This window comes from Dipteris shenzhenensis, chromosome 3 (assembly GCF_047967505.1).
Source record: "Dipteris shenzhenensis isolate YYH24624 ecotype China chromosome 3, Dip_SZ_1.0, whole genome shotgun sequence".
NCBI lineage: Eukaryota > Viridiplantae > Streptophyta > Polypodiopsida > Gleicheniales > Dipteridaceae > Dipteris > Dipteris shenzhenensis.
The window spans coordinates 42,299,657-42,321,491 of NC_141598.1; the positions used below are offsets into that span (position 1 = coordinate 42,299,657).

Consider the following 21,835-nt stretch of genomic DNA (forward strand, 5'->3'; position numbering starts at 1 on the left):
AACATCTTGACCGGATTCTGTGACTTGAATTGTGGACAGGAGACATGGACAGTAGGAGATCAGTGACAGGTTACTATTTTTTACTTGGATCTAGAGCTGTGTCATGGGTTAGCAAGAAGCAACCTACAGTTACTCTTTCTTCTACCGAGGCTGAGTACAAATCAACATGTTTTACTTCTTGTGAGGTAGTGTGGTTAAGGAGGATTTTAGGGGACATGGGTGCAGTGCAGAACAAGCCTACACAGTTATCATGTGACAATCAAAGTTGCATGGCAATTGCAGAGAACCCTATGTTCCACGCTCGCACAAAACACATTGAGATTCAATATCACTTTGAATGCAAGCTCATCATGGATGGAGAGGTTGACTTGGTGTACTGTCTAACTACAGAGAATGTTGTGGACATCTTCACAAAGGCTCTTGGAAGAGACTTGCTAGAGAGGCATCTTCATCGACTTGGCATTGGGCCGAAAAAGTAAGTTCACTTGCAGGTGGACATTGAGGGGGGGGTGTTAGATATCAATGCTCCACTCTCGTGTAACTACGCGGGAACCAACTAACTCTACTTGTAAGCCCCCCATATGAGGAGAAGGCATTTGAGTAGCTCGGTTATCCGATAGGTCCTGATTTGGACACCAGATGGGGGCCATGTGTGGCCTGATGGCTGGACAGCTTCAGATAGAGTTGGCACACTACCAACTCGGCTACATGCAAGTGTGGGAAGGCATCCCATAACTGACTGCACTGAGGGTAGATGGAGCATTTCCTGAGGCAGCCCACTCTCGAGTTGCGGGGCATGTTTGGAGCCCCAGATGATCCTGGATGGCTCTATTTTACACCACGGTTTTATCGTGTGGTCGGTGGCCTATTTCGAGACCAAGGCTGTTTTGGGAGGACTAGGTCGGCCACCCAATTGGGTCTAACTGACTATGACTGGTGGCTATATAAGAGCAAGCTCATGAAGCCCATATTCATCACTGGCTATAGCAACCTTGATTTCTTAGCATCCAGCCTCCGTCCTCTACTGTTTCTAGCATGCTATCGAAGCTTCTCACACAGGAGCGCATGACTAGGAGGCAGTGCCATCTATTGTATCAGTTTTACAGTAATCACATTTTTTATTCTCCATACTATCTACTTTTCTCTCTTGCATACGAGATCTTGTTATCTATTGAGCACAGACGTATTGTTTTCTTATAGGATGATCATGAGATAAGATTACAAATATTCAGGCCATTACCTATGAGGACAAGCCTACCATTGGTGATGCTGATTTTGATGAGCACAGGAGGGCAAGTAGTCATGGGCTCAATGTATTTGTAGATATCCACATTACTTTGAATATTAAAATAGATAGTTTATAAAGGGTTGATCTCATTAAAAAATTCATGTTTTTGAATATATTACTATATCCTATAGTCTTCAAGATGCATGCTTCACATGCAACATAACACTTGTAATGCTTTAATGGTCTCACTACAAATTACTAGTCTATAATTTTTTGGTCTCATGTTCGATTTTGCAATGTGTACTTTGCCAAATTCTGATGAGCAATGCCTAAGTTATGGATCATGGAAGATACCTATATACAAAAAATTCCATGAACCTCACCAAACAGTCTCTACAGCCAAGCAAATAATGACCCATCCATAATCTGCTCTAAGTGAGTTTATCATAGTTGTTGCTACTATAAGTGCCATGCATGTTTATGTCTGGCTACCACCTATGTATGAAGGGCCTCAATCCGGTTTTGTTGATTTTTCTCTTCATGCTCGGTGGCATGGAAATAAGCTATATAACTATCCTCTGATTCTGCACATCGGCACTCTAAGTTTTCTACAGGATCTTTTTGAGAGGCACATTCTACCTATACTAAAGAGAAAAATGATTCCTAAGTTCTTGCTATTCTTGTAGTTAGCTTGGCCTTGTTCATTGAGCTATTCGCCCACAACTTGGAGGGAGATGGTCCATGCATGTTCGGTGGCCAATTCATATGCTAATCCATTTTTTCCAATTCTTGTGAGGAGGAGGTCAGATGATGTGACCACTTGAGTTTTTGGTACCACTTGAAGACATTTATCAATGCTTGCTTGATGTTGACCAGATACTCTATGAAATTTTCCTCCATTCGTTCTACCTTTTGTGTATCCTTGGAATGGAGCTTCTTATACTATTGTGCAAATTGTTAGCCTTGCAAGGAGAAAGGGGCTAAGGATTCTAACTAGTCGATATAATTTGTATTGGAAGATTTTTCTTTAGCAGCAAATACATCCCCTCTATGTGCCCATGGAGCAACAATGGTCTTGGGGCCACTTCAGGGAGCTACAAAAGAAGGATCCAAACATTATATACAACTTTCCTAGGTACAAATTCCCCAAGGAGTTGACTCAAGAAGGATTTTGCAGTCATTCAATGAACCCTGGGACAAGTTTTCCCTTCAATGTTTGCAGCAAGTTGCACTACTAATTTTCTACACTCAAAGGGCGATGGGTGTTGGGGATAGGAAAATTGTTTAGCTTTAATACATCGCTCAGCTTGGTACTCATTGGTGAAGCTGTCTTGATGTGTGGCTCTTGTAGAGTGTGTTGTTGGGAGAAAAACTTGGTGGTTGGAGGAGTTTTCCATTGCACAACACAAGTAGCATTTTGGCTACTATACTTATCATTGCCATGTCTTCAATGATTTCAAGAGAAGCAAACAAAGGTTGCACGATAGGAATAGATTTTGGATCGAGGAAACCAATGGCACGGTATTGAAACAACAACGGAAGATACTTTTGCAATGTTTGCAAAGGGAGAAACAATGAGAAGAAATAAGACTCCTTGTAGAGCAGCAACAAGAAGGATTTGCAAATGCATGCATTCGATCATTGGCATTGGAGTGAAGAACATGGCCTATGGTGACACGATTGATGGGAGCATTCGAGAAGCAACATTAGGCCATTCAGGTGAATATTAGTCTCAAGTCTTCACAAGACTTAGCGTGCACCATAAAGTTTGTAGAGTAACAACCCTAATAACACCTCTAGAGATGCACGCCCAAGAGATGATGCTCTCTAATGTGATAAATGGCCTAAAAAAAGTGAAAGAGGTGCATAGCTTAGATCAACTAGCTGCAAAGAGGGTGACATTAGCTTTGTTAGTGTCTCTTAAAACAAAGGAGAAATGCCTTGGGTGCACAATGTCAAAGATGTTGTAAATAACAAGGACCAATGTGGCTCTAGAGATTGAACATAGAGAGGAAGCAATGCATGATGATCCCGATCCAAAGAGGGAGAGCCAACAGAGAGCCACACAAGTTTTGGTGCATGTAGAATACCCTAATCTTCTATGTCATCCATATGTGTGTGTGTGTGTGTGTGTGTGTGTGTGTGTGTTTGAGTATTGTACATAACCAAGGTTAAGACATAGTGGCCTATAATCTCCACAACCTCCCACTGAAAGGCCAATGTGCCTTTAAGAGAGAACAGCCCGTGAGCATACTATCGAATTCCTATCAATACTCAAACCACTGACTAGGTAGATTCTTCATTAGAATATCTACAAGGTTATAATTTGTATGAACCTTGTCAAGCTCTATGCACTTGTCCTTAAGTACCCCCATGATGAAATGGTACCTGACCTCATTGTGTTTGGTCTTTGCATGGAGAACTAGATTCCATGCTACATGAATACTCAAGGGGTTCACCTTCCAAAATTTTAGCATACCACGTGCATTCAAAAGGAGGGATTTTAAATCCTAGTTTTGGAAAAAATTTCATATGATTACAATAACAAGAGGGGTCTCTTAATTAAACTTTAGAAAAAAACCCGTTAGTTCGTAAGTAAAGAGGGGTAGTTTTATTGGGGAAAACTTTTTAATTGAGCGGTTTTTTTAATACCCCTTGAGCTCACATGATACCTAGCATTTCTTAGATCCCTAAATCTCCCACTAGTCGAGCAAGCCATATAGCCTCCTTGCAACCCTCTGTGGCTACAACATACTCGGCCTCTTTGGTAGACAAAGCAATGCACTTATGTGCATGAGACATCCACAACACTGTGCACCACTTGCAAAGGTGAACACATAACCAGAAGTGGATCTCTTGCTATCCACATGCCCTGCATAGTATGAATATGTGTACCCAAATATAGGCATCTCTCCTCTGCCAAAGCAGATGCACATCTCCTTGGTACCCTTCATGTACCTAATGATGCACTTAACTTCCTCCCAATTCCTCTTGCTTGGATTAGCCATATACCGACTAACAAGTCCCACTGCAAATGCAATGTCTGCTCTAGTAGCTATTTTATCATACATAAGACTCCCAACCACTGATGCATAAGGGACCTTGGCCATCATGGCTCTCTCCTCATCTGATTTGGGTCTATTTGTCTTACTCAGTTTCACAAATGGAGGCAATGGAGTACTTAATTCCTTCCCCCCCTCCATATTAAAACACTTCAACACTTTTGTACAATAATCCTTCTATGAGATCCAAAGGAGTTTCCTACTCCAATCACGCATGATGTGCATGACAAAATATGAAGAGAGGAGAGGAGAAGAGTGGAGATGAGGAGAGAGGGAACAGCTAGAGAGCACACCACAAATGACTAACTATACACTAGATTTAGTTGAAAAAATAGAATATATACAAACCCATTTAGGGTTAGGGTTAGGGGATATAAACCTTTCCTTTATAGCACTCTATAAGGTTAGTGCTATGCACATATGATCAGATGATGGTGCTATGCATACATGATCACATGATGTTGAGCGTGAACTCTCAACACCTTCCCTCAAGATCAACATCATGAAATAGGCCTTCCCTCAAGATGATGATTTTGGGGAATTGAAGAAGGACTGAGCATTGGTTGGGGGATATAATCCTTTCCTTTATAGCACTCTATAAGGTTAGTGCTATGCACATATGATCACATGATGGTGCTATGCATCCGTGATCACATGATGTTGATCGTGACCTCTCAAGACCTTCCCTCCAGATCAACATCATGAAGTAGGCCTTCCCTTGAGATGATGATTCTAGGGAATCGAAGAAGGATTGAGCATTACATTCCATCACACCCCTTTAATGGGAATGTCCTTCCTCTGGGTCAAACCAAGAGCTAGTCGGTGTTTCTCGAATGGCTCTTTACCGAGTGATTTAGTAAAGATGTCTACAACATTCTCTTTGCTATCACAGTTATCTTAAAGTGTTCTCAGATAGAATAGGAGCATTATAAAGGTTTTAGGGTATGCCATATATTGCTATAGTAGGTGGTTCATTCAGTCTCAAAGTTTCACGCTAGATTTCAAAATCGGCTCTAAGTTGTCTATGCACTGCACTTAAAAGGTGAGAGAGTTCATTGAGCGGGGCCTTCTCATTCTTCTTTGATACAACCAGACATGTCCACCTCTCAAGGGTGTTGCTTCATCTTTTAGCTGAGGTGGGTAGTCTTATTTGTCAGCATGTTGGAGCTCTAGCAAAGATAATGTGTGAGCAATGACTTCCATACATGGAAATCATAGAAAGAATCACAAATACATGGGATGATGTCACAAGAATCTTGTGAAACAAAATACTAATCTTGAGGCCCAACAGAAATCAATGATGCTTTGTCAAAGTTATAGTCACAACGGGGGCTCAAACTTTGTAATATATAAGGTTCGTGGCATTTGGCATTTTGCTACTTTGCTCTCATCCACCCCTGCTTTCCTACTTTGCTGCATGCACCCTCCTCTAGCTTTCTTTTTCCCCTGCTCTACTTTGCTCCATGCTCCCTTCTCCAAATCTCATCTTTCATCGACTCCCCTACTCGTCCGCCCTAGTGCTCACTGTTGAGATATCGAGCTCCAACTCGTGATATGCTAGGGTGACCGTTGTGCATTTATGTCACCAACTTGTTAGCTGCAGATGTAGTTGGTACACCGCCCATGAATAACGGCTGGATGATAGCTATCTTTATGTACTCTAGTTAGTGGCTCAGTTAGTATGCCACCTTAGTTAGGTGAGTTTGGTTTGAGACCCATATATAGGGTTCACCTATTCTTTTGTACTTAGAGTTATTTTGTCTTTCACAACTAAGAAGAGGAAAACTATTTTCAGCCTCCACCTTTGTGTATATTCCCCCATTGTGTATGTGAGAAAGCTGCAAGTGAGACTCCTTCCTTCTCTCCCACTCTCTTCACATGGTATCAGAGCTCGATTCGTGGTAAGGAGCTCAAGAAAGCAAACCAAGTTCGCGGTGTCCTAGTAAGAGGATCAGTGTTTCTTTCCTTTTTTTTTTGAGTTTGGGAGCAAATCTCTGCAGGTAGCACAGCCAAAAAGTGCAAGAGTGCACTGTCTCAGATTGGGACGCCCTTCAAAGTGTGGCGAGAGGGCAGTATATGCTATGGGAGTGTGCCTGTGCGTAGAGATATTGGGAGTGACATAATCATTCCTATTGCATGTTGATGTATAATTGTCACTAAGAAGTGACTGTGTGGTCAAATACCACTCTCATCAGTTTTGCAAATTCGCCCTTATGAGGCAGACGTTGTGTTTTTTTGCAGTGACAAAATATTTTGCAGTGTTCTGTAATGGCATCTGATGCTCTTTCACAGATTGTCACTGAAAAGCTTGACAAGAACAACTTCCAAGCATGGAAGTTTAGAATGATGAATTTCCTTAAGGAAAAAGGCTATTGGGAGTTCATTACTAGAGCTGAACAAGAACCAGTTATTCCTAATGTTCCCAATCAACAGGAGTTGCAGGCATTTAAAGGCTAGCATGAGAGAGCCTGAAAAGTTATGTACTAGTTGTCTATTAGTATTTCAGATTCTATGATTGTGCATATTCAAGATGCAAGCACACCGAAGGAGGCGTGGGATACTTTGACAAAAATGTATAGCACAAATACGCAAGGCAAGAAAATGCAGCTCAAGCAGGAGTTGCATAATGTGCAGAGAGAAAATATGAGCATCAATCACTACCACATGAAGGTGAAGAAGATTGCAGATGCACTTGCTTCTATTGTGTTGCCAGTGGAAGATGATGATTTAGTTTCTATGACCTTGAATGGTCTAGGAAAGGATTATGCACAATTTTGGGCATCCATTACCATCCGTGAGAATTTTCCTAATTTTGAGGACTTGATTGCTCTTCTAATTTTTGAAGAGCAGAGAAATGGTGGTGCATCTTCTTCAGGAGGAACTTCAAAAGAAGCTGTCTTCTACTCAAATGTTGGAAGAGGTAGAGGTAGAGGTAGAGCATGCCGATTTGGATGCAGAAATCAGAATATGCAGCAAATTCAAGAAAACCAGTCCTATGGAGGAGGACATGGTAACTCTAGAGGCAGGGGGAGCCAAAGAGGTCGTGGTGGATGGCAAAGAGGCCAAAATGCAAACAAAAATGTTGAATGCTACTACTGTGGTAAAATGGGTCATATTATTAAAGACTGTTATAAAAAGCAGAATGATATCATGATTGGAAAATTGCAGCAAGGCAATTATGCATCCTCTAGTAGACAGGGTGATGATAGAAATGAGCATCTGTTTATAGTGCAGCACATGACCAATTCTGTGACAACTGTAGAAGAAAGCAATGATGTGTGGTATGTTGACTCAGGTGCATCAAACCACATGATAGGTCATGCAGAATGGATGCAAGATGCAAGGAAAATGGAAAGACCAGGATTTGTGGAGACTGGTGATGATACTACACATCCTATTGTGCAGATTGGTGAAATTCCTTTGTCTATGTAGGATGGAAAATAGAAATACATGTTTGATGTATTTCATGTCCCGAATATCACCAAGAACCTAGTTTCTGTTGGTCAAATGGTTGAGCAGGGCTTGCAGGTCAGATCTAATCCTCATGGATGCTTTGTTGAGGATATGAAAAATAAAGGTCACTTGATAGCAAAAGGGAAGAAGAAGGGCAAGATGTTTACATTGGATGCGGATATGCCTGAATTGAGTGCAGCAATGTTTGCACATGGGACCAGTGTAATTGCAGATATTGATATCTAGCATAAACACATTGGTCATGTTAATGTATAGCGACTTAAATTAATGCAGGCCCAAAATATTATTACAGGATTGCCTAAGTTCAAGGTTGCAGAAATGCATAAGGTATGTGAAGCCTGTCAATTTGGAAAATAGGAAAGGAAACCATTTCCTAGACATGTTCAAGAGAGTAAGAGGCCATTGGAATTAATCCACTCTGATTTGTGGACAACTAAAGTTGCATCTATTGGAAGCTGTCATTATTTTGTCACTTTTATTGATGACTTTATAAGCATTTGCAAGCTTCGGGTTTGTAGCAAGCAGATACCCCTTCATCCTCATCTTCAAACACCTCTCTTACTTGTGTGATCTTTTTCTCGTCTGCTACTAATAATACATGGTCAACATTAACCTCATTATGCCTTCACTTTGTGCTGCACCATTCAGATCTCTTGTGTTGTTTTTGGCCACTGTTTCCCTACCTACAAGTTCAAGAGGATATTGGTACAACTTAGACCGTGTACATTTCCTAGCTCAGATTGTGATGGAGAGACTAAAGACCGTTGGATGAAGGCTCCCACTATGCTCTATGTCATGCCACTGTCTTGAAAGCCTTGCATGAATATAAAGTTATTTAGAGATGGCACACTTGATCTCTTGGAGCTTCGTCTAGTCTTTTTTTTTTTTCACCCATCTTTTTTTTGTTTTGACTTCAAGCTCAGAACCACTTTCTCATTCTGAGTGAGACCAATTCAAAATATATAAGAGTAAATCTTGGATATATATTTCTTGAGTATTTTTTAGGGGTTGACTAACCCTCTAGTACTGGATAAGTGGTCACTAGGCGGTGGTTGGTTGCACACTGAGGTTGAAGTCGAAACTAGAAAAAGATGGAATATACTAGAACCACCTTTTCATTCTAAGTGAACCAATTCAAAATGCATGAGTAAATCTTGGATATATATTACTTGGGTAGTTTTTAGTGGCTGACCACTCTTCTAATACAAGGATAAGTGGTCGCAAACACGGATGGTTGGGTGCCCACTAGGATATTACATGCCACCATCATGGTGGTTTGCTTCTATTATTCATACCCCACAGCAAAATGGACTTGCAGAAAGGAAAAACAGGCATATTGGAGAGGTATCTTGTGTCATGCTCAATGAAAAAGACCTGGAGGAGAGGTATGCTCGTAGGAAACTAGATATTTCTCATTTGAAAGTTTTTGGTTGCATTGCCTATGTTCATGTGCCAGATGAGTTGAGATCCAAGTTGGATCCAAAAGCTAAGAAGTGCATCTTTATTGGTTATTCTCTGCAGCAAAAAGGATATAGATGCTATAACCCTTCTCGTAAGTTTACAGTGAGCAGAGATGTTGTTTTTGATGAGATGAGCAGTTGGTATAAACTAGTAAATGTGATTGATGATATAGATGCACAAAATGGTAATGCTACACAAATTTCACAGCAGCAATCACAAAATATTAGTGGACCTATAGTGTCCTCTAGCAGTAGTTCACATACTTCGCTATGGACAAGCAGATTGAGATTAGGAGAATCTCCTCAAAGAAATGCAGATAGTGGTATGCAAGTATCACGAAAAGGAAAACTTAAAGTAGATCAGTCCATGGTTGATGTGAATGCAGGTCACTCTTATGTGAATGGTGAATCCAGTGGCTCAGAATAGAGCCTTGATAATGAGTTGGGTATTCCTTCTATTGTTACACCTGGAGTAAGGAAGACAAGGGATGTTTTGAGAGCACCTGGTAGTGAGCCTATTTTGCGCAGGTCTACCACAGCTAGATATCCTGTGGATAGGCTGAAATATGATGGATTTACAGCCATTCACTATGCCTATATGGTCAAAGTGATACATGAACCAGAACCCACTTCTTTTGAGCAAGCCATGGGAAAAGAAAAATGGGAGAAAGCCATGGATGAAGAAATGGATGCCTTGGAAGCAAATGCTACATGGGAATTGGTGCCTTTGCCTAAAGACAAGAATGCAATTGGCTGCAAGTGGGTTTATAAGGTGAAGCACAATGCAGATGGTTCTGTGAACAGATACAAGGCAAGATTAGTTGTCAAGGGGTATGCATAGACATATGGCATTGATTATGAAGAAACATTCAATTCGATTGCAAGGATGGCAACTGTAAGAGCAGTCATTGCTATGGCTGCATCAAAGGGATGGTCTTTACATTAGATGGATGTAAAGAATGCTTTCTTGCATGGTCATTTGCAAGAAGAGGTCTATATGGAGCATCCACCAAGTTATGTTCATGTTGTTCATCCTGAGTTTGTTTGCAGGTTAAAGAAAGCCTTGTATGGCTTGAAGTAAGCACCCAGGGCATGGTCTGACAAGATAGGACAGTATCTTGTTACTATTGGCTTTCAAATTTCCAAGGTAGATTTCTCACTTTATGTGAGAAAAACAGAGAAAGGCATTATGCTGCTTGTCATTTATGTTCATGATTTGATCATCACAGGTGATAGTGATGAAGATATCCTTCATGTGAAAATGCTATTGAAGCAGAGGTTTGAGATGAAGGATTTGGGAGAGCTGTGTTACTTCTTGGGCATTGAGGTGATTAGATCCATAAGTGGGATATGGCTCTTACAAAGGCAGTAAGGATTGGACATGCTGTCCAAATATGGGATGACAGGCTATAAGCCTATTTCAATTTCTTTGGAGCAGAATGTGAAGTTGAGCGCAGATGCAGGTGAGCTTCTGGAAGACCCTACTATGCACAGACGCATAGTAGGAAGTTTGATTTATATGACTATTACTAGGCCAGATTTGAGCTATGCTATTGGGTTGGTAAGTTAGTTTATGCACGCTCCAAGGAAACTGCATTTGGCTGTGGCTAGACGCATACTGAGGTATGTGAAGTCCACATTGCAGTATGGACTATTTTATGAGACTGGGGTTTAGATACAGTTGCAAGGATACACTGATGCTGATTGGGCTAGTAGTATTTCTGATAGACGATCTACAAGTGGATATATGTTCTCTTTTAGGAGTGCTGCAGTCACTTGGAGCAGCAAGAAACAGCCTACAGTTGCATTGTCGAGCACAAAGGTTGAGGACAGGGGTGCAGCAATGGCTGCATGTGAGGTAGCTTGGTTGCATAAGCTACTTTATGATATGCATCAGTCTACAGATGGGCCAGTTGTCATTTATTGTGTCAACATGAGCACTATACACTTGGCAAATAACCCAATGTATCATGCTAGAACAAAGCACATTGAGATGCATTATCACTATGTGCGGGAGAAGGTTCTAGTAGGTTTTATTGATCTAGTTTATGTCAGCACAGAGGATCAGGTAGCTGACATATTCACGAAGCATTGGGTGCAGAAAAGCTACGCAAGTTCAGAGACCTGCTTGGTGTGCAGGAATTAGGATTGAGCTCGAGGGGGAGTATTGAGATGTCAAGCTCCACTTGTGATATGCCAGGGTGACCGTTGTGCATTTATGTCACCAACTTGTTAGCTGCAGATGCGGTTGGTACACTGCCCATGAATAATTGCTGGATGACAGCTATCTTTATGTACTCTAGTTAGTGGCTCAGTTAGTATGCCACCTTAGTTAGCTGAGTTTGGTTTGAGACCCACATATAGGGTTCACCTATTCTTTTGTACTTAGAGTTCTTTTGGCTTTCACAACTAAGAAGAGGAAAACTATTTTCAGCCTCCACCTTTGTGTATATTCCCCCATTGTGTATGTGAGAAAGCTGCAAGTGAGACTCCTTCCTTCTCTCCCACTCTCTTCACACTCACCCACTCTTTTCACCATGCCTATTACTACTATCACCCCTCGATGCAACGTGATCCCAATCTTGTTTGGCTTCTCGTATAAGGTCATTGTCTTGCACACTTAGGACTGCAAATGCTCACTCTTGTGGAATCTCTTCCTTACTCGAATTGATTCCCCCCACATTTGCATGTCACAAGCTTGAATGGCATGCGCACCTTTGGCCTCTATATGGCTGTGCTCTATGGATCCCCTCGAGATGTTGACGAAGGGCTCACAATTTTCACAGCAGAGTACTCTCGTCTTGTTGGGGGGGTCGTAATCTGAGTCTTTCAATGTGCATGGTCTTCGGCCTCTCCATGGTCTCTTCTATCGACTCCCAAAAAAAATAGAATGCAGCAAGTTGGGCTAGCGGCAATACTAAGTTGTACCAATATCCTATTGCCATCAACAATCGGCAATATTGAGCTGTACAAATATCCTCTTAGTCAAGGAGGCTCATAATCACTCAGCCTAATGGCTGGATGTAATCTCTTGGCCTCTACGACTCTCAATGATATTTTGGCTTGCTGGATGTATTCTTTTGGCCTCTAAGGCTCTTAGCACTTGCTGAGTTTTCATAAATGTAATCTCTTTTGTTCGATTTTTGCTCCATGAGGCTCTCATTATAAACTGTTGTTAATTTTTATATAAACCACTCATGCTCACTCTTGTGGAATCTCTTTGTTCCCTTGATCTATTCCCCCCACATCTACATGTTATGACCTTGAATGGCATGCACATCTTTGGCCTCTATATGGCTGTGCTTGGATTTTTACGGCCTCTCCATCATATAAGGGTCTCAACAATCTTTTGTCTTGTTGGATGTAATCTTTTATCTCGTTGGAAGTAATCTTTTGGTCTCTAAGTGCACTAATATATAACCCAAGAACCATCGTGGTGGATGTCATAGATCTCCTTCTATTTGCCAGCGCGGTGGTGGGCCAACGCGGTGGTCGTCATAGATCTCTTGTAATAATAGGTAGGTCTATAACCTCAAGAACCAGCGCGGTGAATTCTCCTGATCTGCATGGGCATGTTGCCCGATCACAAGTGGCAAAGATGTGGCAAAAGGTTGTGCGATGACGTCTTTGGTCTAGCTAGAGATTGCGCTGCATGAAGCAGGGCAGAGATGCCATGTGTCAAGTTCTATGGTGTTCAAAATCCCAATATTACTCCAAGAACCAGCGTAGTGGTCGCTCCAAGCCAACCTTGAATTTTCATGATCTGCATGGGTGCGTTGCCTCATGACAAGTGGCAGAGCTATGGCAAAAATATGTGCGATGATAGGTGGTCAGGGTAGAGATACATGAAGTAGTGCAGAGATACACGATGTAGTCAGAAGTAGTTCAGAGATACACAATGTAGTCAGGCCAAAGTCTGCGCTACATGAAGCAAGGTAGAGCTGACGTGTGTCGAGCTCTGCAGTTTTTCGAATGATAGATTACGTCTCATTATTACCCCACTGCAGCATCATGACATCGAAAAATTTTCAACAAGTGTGTGGGTTTGCCTAAAATTAAAAATCTCACCCAAGGTCGTGTTGCGTTGCATCTTTGAAAATAGCTTTGCGATTGGCCCCTTAAAAAACTAGCTTGATAAACTTTCGCCATGATTTTATATTAATATATAAGTATAACTTCGATAAAAACATCCATGCCGTGAATGTGGCTTCACTCTCTCGAGTTTTCATAGCGGCCTTTGGATTGATCCATATAAAGGATCTCATCTAGACATCCATTCAAAAATGTAGTTTTGACATCCATTTGATAAATTGGAAGTTTGAGCTGTGCTGCAATTGTGATAATGGGGTGACAATATGCATGTCTATCTATATGCACACATGTGCATGAGTGCGTGTGAGTGTGGATTTGCATAAATTAACAAGCTGTTGAAATGGAGAAAGTGTTGTTGCATTGGACAACTATCATCATCACAAAACTAGAGTGTGCAAGATGGGGAAACGGTCCATAACGATAGCTCGAGAAAGAAAATAAGATGTATGTACTTGAAAATTTCATGATGTCTCTTGGGGATTGTTTCTTTCCATCTTTTATCAATCCATCTTACTGCAAGTTGCATAAACCTATTTGAATAGTCCCATCTCACAATCTTAAGTCCGAAACAACACCGATCTAAAGTGTACTTTTGTCAGCACAAATTGATGTCATACTATCTTGATGGTAGGAGGTGCCTATCCTCGATATGCATGATTGGCGACAATTAAGAGCTTGTTCTAGACATGCCAATGCCCATCAATATTAAGGCATGAGTAGCAGAGAGTGTGTGATGCATAGTATTGGTTGAGGATAAACATCATAATTTTAATTTTGTTTATAGTGTTATACTAACCCCACCACAGCACTTCATGGCAATTACACCCACAAGTTTCCAAGTGTTGGGAGTGGATCTTCAAAAATAGGCGACAAAGAAGAGTGCATAGTGCACATAGAGCTTTTTGGATGTAAAGGAGAAAGCACACAATTTGCTTAGTGTGTTGGGCCATCGAAAGGTAGTGTTTGCCTTGAAGATAAAGGCCATCTCCATAAAAAGTAGATTCAGACACACCATTGATTAACTTTTCAAAATTTACTTGTGGAAAATCACAAAGGAGAATCATATTCTCGAGTATATGGAAGGAGGAGATCCTAATAAACATTTGGAATCCGGAATGGAAAAGCTGGCCAGCTATCCCCATTCATAGCTCCTTGCCAAGTTTTGTACACATGTAGTTACAAAAGGCCTTATGAACATTGTGGTAGTTTTGTGGGACATGGGAAATTTAATGCCAAGTTGGCATGTAGTCCGCCACCTTTTCTTCCCATTTTTTTCCCACAAAATAGGGAGCTCTTGAGCTCATGGGATTTGTGGGAAAAAGGAAGCATTTGAAGGTTGAAAATGACATAACTCCACATTTCCACCAAACAATATGATATGCAACATGGAGAATTAACTTTACCCAAGCAAACCTTTTTCCCACACCGTCATTAGGCCTAATGTATATATGTTATTAGTGAAAGGCCCGTTGGAGACATTTCTGAAAATGAAAAGCGTGAGCGGCGATAGCCACGAGCATGGATGGGTTTTTCAAATTCGTTTCGTTAAGAAGCTAAATTTTATATTGGTGTCGAAAGTTCATATGCGCTAATAAAAATTAATGTTTGAAACATTCACCAAGATTTGAGCCTTTTATGCAAAAATATCAAAAGTTTCGCCAGGATTTACTTGTTTTCCTTCAAACCTCAAAAGAAAAATTGTAAAAAAGTACTAAATCTTGTGAAACTAAAAACATGAGCTTGAAAAGTTTCGCCAAGATTTTATATTAATATATAAGCATAGATTCGAATAAGCATAGCTTTGAAAAAAACATCCCTGGCCATGAGCCCTTTTCATTTCCAAAAATGTCGACAGTGGCCTTTCACGTATGTCAAGTGCCGGGAGGAGCTGAAAACCAAGACATGAAGGTGCATCTTCAAGACGACAAATCAAAAATTCGTGCATTCCTAGCATCTTCCAGCATCGATGGAAGCTCATCTGGCCTGGCAAGTCGAACGTGCAGATTGGGCATGCGCTTTGGAAGTACCTACGATCGGGCGGCTGAGATTTGTTTGAGCCACAACCGGCAAGTGACGGTAGAGGGTGGGTCACATCCAAGTGCAGCTTCTCAAGTGACTCGTCATGCTGCTTTCCACGTGTGCTCCACGTCATCATGCGGTATTGTTTCACAGGGTGCTTCTTCCCCACTCTCCTAAAAGATCTGATCGCAGTTTTCTTCTCTTCAAATTTCCGCAGTTTTCTTCTCATCAAATTCTTCTTCTCTCTGCTGTTGTTGCTAACTCGCTTCGAACTTTCTTCGATCCAGGTAAGTACTCTGCCTCTATCCAATCGCTTACACTTGCTACGACCTTTAACTAATCACCTTTGCTTCTTCTTCACATCTCCACGATCGGATGATCCGCCTATCATGACTCCCTGCTTGATCCGCCTCATTCCTTTGCACCTTCCGCGTGAGCTCTGCTTTTCTCTGACCTGCATTTTTTTTTAACTTCACAGAAATATGGATGATCACGATGCCTCCGCCGCCTCCACGTCCATCGCTTCCAACCTCGAAACTGTGGTCCTTTCTCATGGGGACGACTCGAACAAGGCCTTGCGGGATCAATCCACCTTCTTTCGCAGCGTTGAAGAAGGCAACATTCAGCTGCTCCAAATTCTTCTGAAAAACCGTGCCGTCGACATTAACGGCTACAATGACCAGGTGATTAAAATTTTTTTATAGCATTTCGTTTCTTGTCCAGTTTCTGTAAGGTCGAGCATCGCACTAGGAGGTTTACTTTTATGCAAAATCATTAGAAACTATCAGTTATTGCATCCTGGAAGTCTGTATAGATCTACGTTGAACCGGAGGTAGTACTCGCCAATTGGACATTCCCGTAGAAATATCATGAAATATCATCTCCAAAACAGTGAAACTACATCCTCCCCTTGAGAATTTCGGTTAGATGAGACATTCGGTGAGATGAGATTTTCTATCCAGCCAATTTCTGTCCCGTTCTTTTACTCTCATATCATAGGCATCGCCAACTTTAAAAGTATTTAAGTTTATGCTTCATGGCATACTTCTACTATAAGCAAGTAAAATTTTACTCTGCTTGTCAAGCTTAACTAAAATTTTCTATTTGTGGAATCTCGGGTAAGGCATAAAGCATGGATAGTTCATCTCGAACCAACCTTAATGAGCTAGAATGCAAGAGCTAGCCGAATATACTCATTGATTTGGGTTGCCTAGGCGATCCCCGAAAGAGGAATGCGTATTTTTCACTTATTGCGTGTAGTCCTTACTGTAACGGCCTTGTTGTTTTACCCTACCCGTATGGGACGTGGTCACTCCTATCTATTAGAGCTAATGCAAGTAACAAGAAGGCTATGGTCTTCATAACATAAATGAGGCCAAGGAACCATGTCTCTATGTGCCAACCCCTCCCCCCCCCCCCCCCCTCCGGCCCTACCCCTTGATCCCGCCTCTCAAGGCGTACTTGAAGTATTATCCTATTGGAGGGAGGTACATCATCCAAACTATCTTAAAATTGGGACATAATATGCTGAACACGTTACACAACAAAATAACTCAACCTTCACCCACGAACTTAATCAAAGCACTAGTTATGGCCTTAATCTGCACAACAGTCATGAAGCCACTCTTTCCATCAAGAACACCTTCATTAGGTAGATAGATCTTGCTTCTTCAGCTTCATCTTTCTCTTTTTGCTTGCTCCAATGAGCTAAAGGTTTTTATAGACATTCTAAATTATTTCTATGCAAGCCAAATCTTTTGATGATTAAGTGTAGTACAGATAGAGACTTTGGAAAGCACTTTACCTAACATCTAAAGGCATTGTAGTTTGTTGGAGATGAGACCATTCACAAATTCAAACACTTTGTAAGAGACACACTCAAGATGTCATACGACAAAGGTTAACACACTTTGTCCAAAGGTAAGCACACTTTAGAAGATGTCATTGCCTTCATACAAGGTTATTGTTTCAATGTTTTGGGCCCTCACAGTTGTTCTTCGATGGAGTTTCCATTGCAAAGATGACCAATGCCCAATTATATCTTAGATTTTAGTCTTCATATGTAGGGGTTTGCACTCTATCTTGAGCCCTTTTGATGCTATCTTTAGCTAATCTAAACATTTGATTCATATCCTTGACTTGAACGAGTCCTATTGCAACATGAGCTCTAGGTTGAAATCGATACATCATCGCAGTTGAATGCTTGTTTGGGAGAGACTAAATAGACTTCACACGCAGTTGTAGCTTGAATGAAGAGATTTTGGACTACTTTTTTATTAGCTTTCTCCTTTAGTGCTAGCCTTCGTCATGGCTAAGTTTGCCCTTCATCTCCGGAGTGCTGACAAAAACTCATTACGAAGACTTTGTATAAAAGGATGCTCAAGTATGTGTGGGTGTGTGGATAGAATTGAGGAAGCTGCCACTCTGGATGCATCCTCAGAGGATAGAGGACTTTGTCTTCTGCTTACCATGTTTTGTGCCTTTACCTTTGCCTTGTAGAGCTGCGATGTGTGATCTCACATGAGCTTAGCTTCTGGTCACTTGCCTGTTTGCATACAGCAGCTCCTCCACATTTGTAGCGACTGAAGTACTAATTTAACTCAAAAGGACTCATTCTTGTGGATGAATGCTTTTTATCATTATAGGCAAATTCTAACACAGACAACCATTTATTCCAAGAACTTTTCCTTAATGAAACATATGCTCTCAGCATACCTTCGAGGGTTTGGTTGATGCTTTCTATTTGACCATCATCTCGGGATGGTTCCCACTACTCATTCCCAACTTAGTTCTTGGTGCATCAAAGATAGTGGTCCAAAATGACTAGTCAATCTTGTATCCTCTCGGATATCATGGATTTTGGTAATCTGTGCAGACGAAATACGTTACTTTAAACCAAATCCAATACATACAGAGCACTTACTGACTCTTTCGTTGGAATTAAGTGAGCCATTATGGAAAGGCAGTCAAATACCACAAGGATAGAATTATATCCTTCTTGTCTCTGTTGTAGATCAACTATTACTTCCAGAAGATCGCCCACCATCTCATGAGAATGTTATGCTGGCACAGTATTTTGCTTCTTACCCCTTCTGTCCCCTATCCAGCGGATGCAACAACAGACCCACCGGTATCAACACTTCAGATGAGATTGAGGCTGTGCTTTTTCATTCATGTTAGCAGAAAATGGATCTTACATATTCTTTTAAGATCTTTCTGTGTTTGATTGCTGCACATCTGCCCAAAGAGGCCTCACTTTGTCAGCATTGAAATAAATATACGTCCCAGTATCAAGTACATAAACATAGCTGTTCTTATGAAGTTATTTTTATCTTTATTTTTCTCATTTACTCATAATTAAAGTCGCGTATAATCTCCCTTCTTTCCTTTGTTCTTTCATTTTGTTCTTATTAAAAAGTTTAATTTGTACGATTGGATATATTCTAGTCTTACACACTTTTTTTGGGGGGTGAAATCCATGTATTTTAATGTTACAGGAGGCTGTCTCCAAAGCGGAGATTCATGTATTCTAGTCTTACACACACACACACACACACACATGCCATGGGTGCATTTACAGTCATCTTCATGAGGAATTGTCTTTCTTTTGCAGGGAATGACAGCATTGCATCTGTCTGTTTACAAGTATGAGACAAGACGAAAGGTGGATGTTGTGGAGACACTTCTTAAGCATGGTGCTAATGCTTGTTTGAAAGCAGCTGCACCGCCGCAAGGGAGCAAAGTATCCATCGTTCGACATGATTCAAAAAGTTTCTCAGATGTCCTTTTAGAAACAAAAAAAGTCGATCTGGATCAAAAAACACCTTTATTGCTAGCCTTAGAACTGAAATCAGCACTTTATCTACGAGGTGATGTCCTTGAACCCTGTAATAGTTCTCCTTGTATGCTTAACCTTCCATTCAGAATAAGGTACCATGTTTAATGACTTTCATACCTGCATGCAGGTTGGGAGTATCGGCATTGGGATTCAATTCTCAAGCTTCTTTCAGAGGCCACTTGGAGGCACTTGTCTGCAAAGGGAGTTCATGAGCAATCTCAAGCTGATGATTTTCCGGACATTGTCAAGCAGGGATGGAACAGGGTTTTCCAAACAGGTAATCATGATTTGGTGCAAGTTTGCGCAGAGGGTACAGAAATGGCTGCCCTTAAACTGCTGCTCAGTGGAGCATCAAAGGTAACAAGAATCACAGCACAAACCTATGATGGGTTGAATAGCAGTGCTTGAATATTCATGAAGTACTAGACATTACTCAAGTTAGTGTGCTATGGTTATTGATTTGGTTTATTGAATTCTGTTCTTTAAAACTACTTTAGCATTTGCGTCATACTTGGAATATGCAATGTTTTTCAAGAAACTAAATAAACTTCTCTTCCATCCGCATAGCTTCTTTATATAATGGCATCAAATAGTGCTTGTAACAAGATGTCACTTATCTGCATTGTGATGAGTTATAAGCTTTGTTTTAGAAAATCACACGGGCATTATGTCTTGTAGGTTCTTAGGTTTCCATACATTTCTGCTGCAAAGCTAAATGTAGTGCCAGGGGTGTGCTGCTTTCTTGGCCCCCCTAATTTGACATTTTCAAGGCTCTTTGCTTTTATAACTTGCAGAAGCTAAAGAGGAACCTGGAAATTATTGCGGCGTCTCGTTCAAATACACTTGAATTAAAAGATATATCTTTCAATGTAGCAAAATCCATGGTCAAGTTCATTTACACAGGGACAGTTGATCCACAATTTATGGAGCATAGAGGCATTGAACTATTGCTGGCTGCACACAAGGTTGATTTTTTAAGCCTTGGATCCAAAACCGCACACTGTTATCTGAATGATTCTCCTTAAATTGCGGGTTTTGTTTTTGGATAGCTTAATCAAGATGATATGATTTGTATTTTCAGTATGGAGTGGAATCTTTGAAGGCTTGTTGTGAAGAACATATCAAGCCTACACAAGGTGCATATTGACTTTCTTTTGAGAACTCAATGGGTTGAGCTGGTGCAATGAAAGAAGTAATGCTCCACGCTAGTTAAAAAAAATTATTTAAATTCATGAAGGTGTGATTATGGAAGTAACTTAATCTATGTGTCCTACAGAAAATTGGATCAAGCTGCTGACTGCTGGCATTGAGAGTGACTCTGAAGTTCTTATTCTGAAATGTGCAAGATCAATTGATGATGTCATGGAGAAACGGAAGGAGGATCTGCATGTGTTAAAAAAGAGCTTTTCAGAATTAAGTCATGCAGCCCCAAACCAACTATTTCAGGGTTTTCATTGAATATAACCATGTATAAGATGGTGCTTGTTATTTCAAAGTCTCACTTGCCACAAAACTGAGAATGTGTATTGGTTCCATATAGAGATTCAGTTTTCAGTGTTTTCTGAACTCTTAGAAGCTGTCTGCATGGAAATACACATCCCTTCTCAAGGCAATGTTGATTTATAGGCTTTCTGTTAGTGCTAATTGTTTTAGTCATTCATCTTCTTTGTCTTCTTATATCTTCTTATATGATATTATTTTCTGTTCATGATAATGCAAAACTTTAGCGTAGAGGTGAGAACGTGTATGCTCATGCCCACCACCTTTGTAATATGCAGACAACCTGGACCGTATTAAAAACAGTGCTTACGGACATGTCTTTGCATTCAATGTGATGTGTAAGTATTCTGATGCTTACACCACGTGCTGCATAAGTGTGACATGAGTTTGATGTCAATTGGGCCAAATACTAACCATTAGGCATAAAAATTGATGCATACAGTTATACTTTGCAAGTATGTGCCAAAACTTCGGAAATGTACATTGAAAATATCAGTTTGCGTTGCTGAACATGTTTGTGGAGACTGCATTGAATTCTGATAAGTTCGGAGAAAGAATGAGGTCAAATTGCCTTACAAAGTGTCGATAAATGGTGCTTGTATTCACCATAATAACGACCTTAAGGCAGAATGAAAAAATACAAAAAGTGTTTCTTTTCATGTGCACTAAGTCTAGGCTTAAATCTAGGGTTTTTCAGGCTTCACGAGTAGATTGATTTAGTGTGATTTCTCCATGCTTTGAGTATTCCAAATGGACATGACAATGATATCCAAATCTGTACAATTGGCTTTTGAAGACATCGATCTTTGGATTTACATAGAGTTCAAGCTGGTCTAACCATCCACTAGACTAATCGTTAGATAAAGTGAGAAAAAAGTGCTAAAAAAGAGCATACTAAAAAATAATTGTATGATGTGACATGTGTGTTCATGTGTAGCTATGTAAGGATTGTGCTTATTGAGCATTGTGTGTACATAGCAATGTGTGATGGTGTGGCATTGTTCATGTGTTGCACAAAGCAATGTGCTTGTGGAGAAGTGATGGCGTGGCGAATGATGATATGGCAATACATGAAGATGTGGTAATCATGATGATGATGTAATTGTGATGATATGGTGGTTTTTTCTGAGGTGGCATTTTGAATATTGATGTGATTTCAGAT

At 40.6% G+C, this 21,835-nt stretch overlaps 1 protein-coding gene across 1 annotated transcript; it reads left to right on the forward strand.

Annotated features, from left to right (window-relative positions):
- Window positions 1–15,542: 15,542 nt before the first annotated feature.
- Window positions 15,543–20,808, forward strand: LOC147903825 (uncharacterized). The gene is made up of 7 exons (XM_087372893.1): window positions 15,543–15,622; window positions 15,814–16,018; window positions 18,949–19,204; window positions 19,301–19,530; window positions 19,968–20,138; window positions 20,255–20,309; window positions 20,450–20,808. The coding sequence occupies exons 2-7, from the start codon at window positions 15,818–15,820 to the stop codon at window positions 20,629–20,631; spliced, it is 1,095 nt and encodes a 364-aa protein (XP_087229019.1). The 5' UTR covers window positions 15,543–15,622; window positions 15,814–15,817; the 3' UTR covers window positions 20,632–20,808.
- Window positions 20,809–21,835: the final 1,027 nt, after the last annotated feature.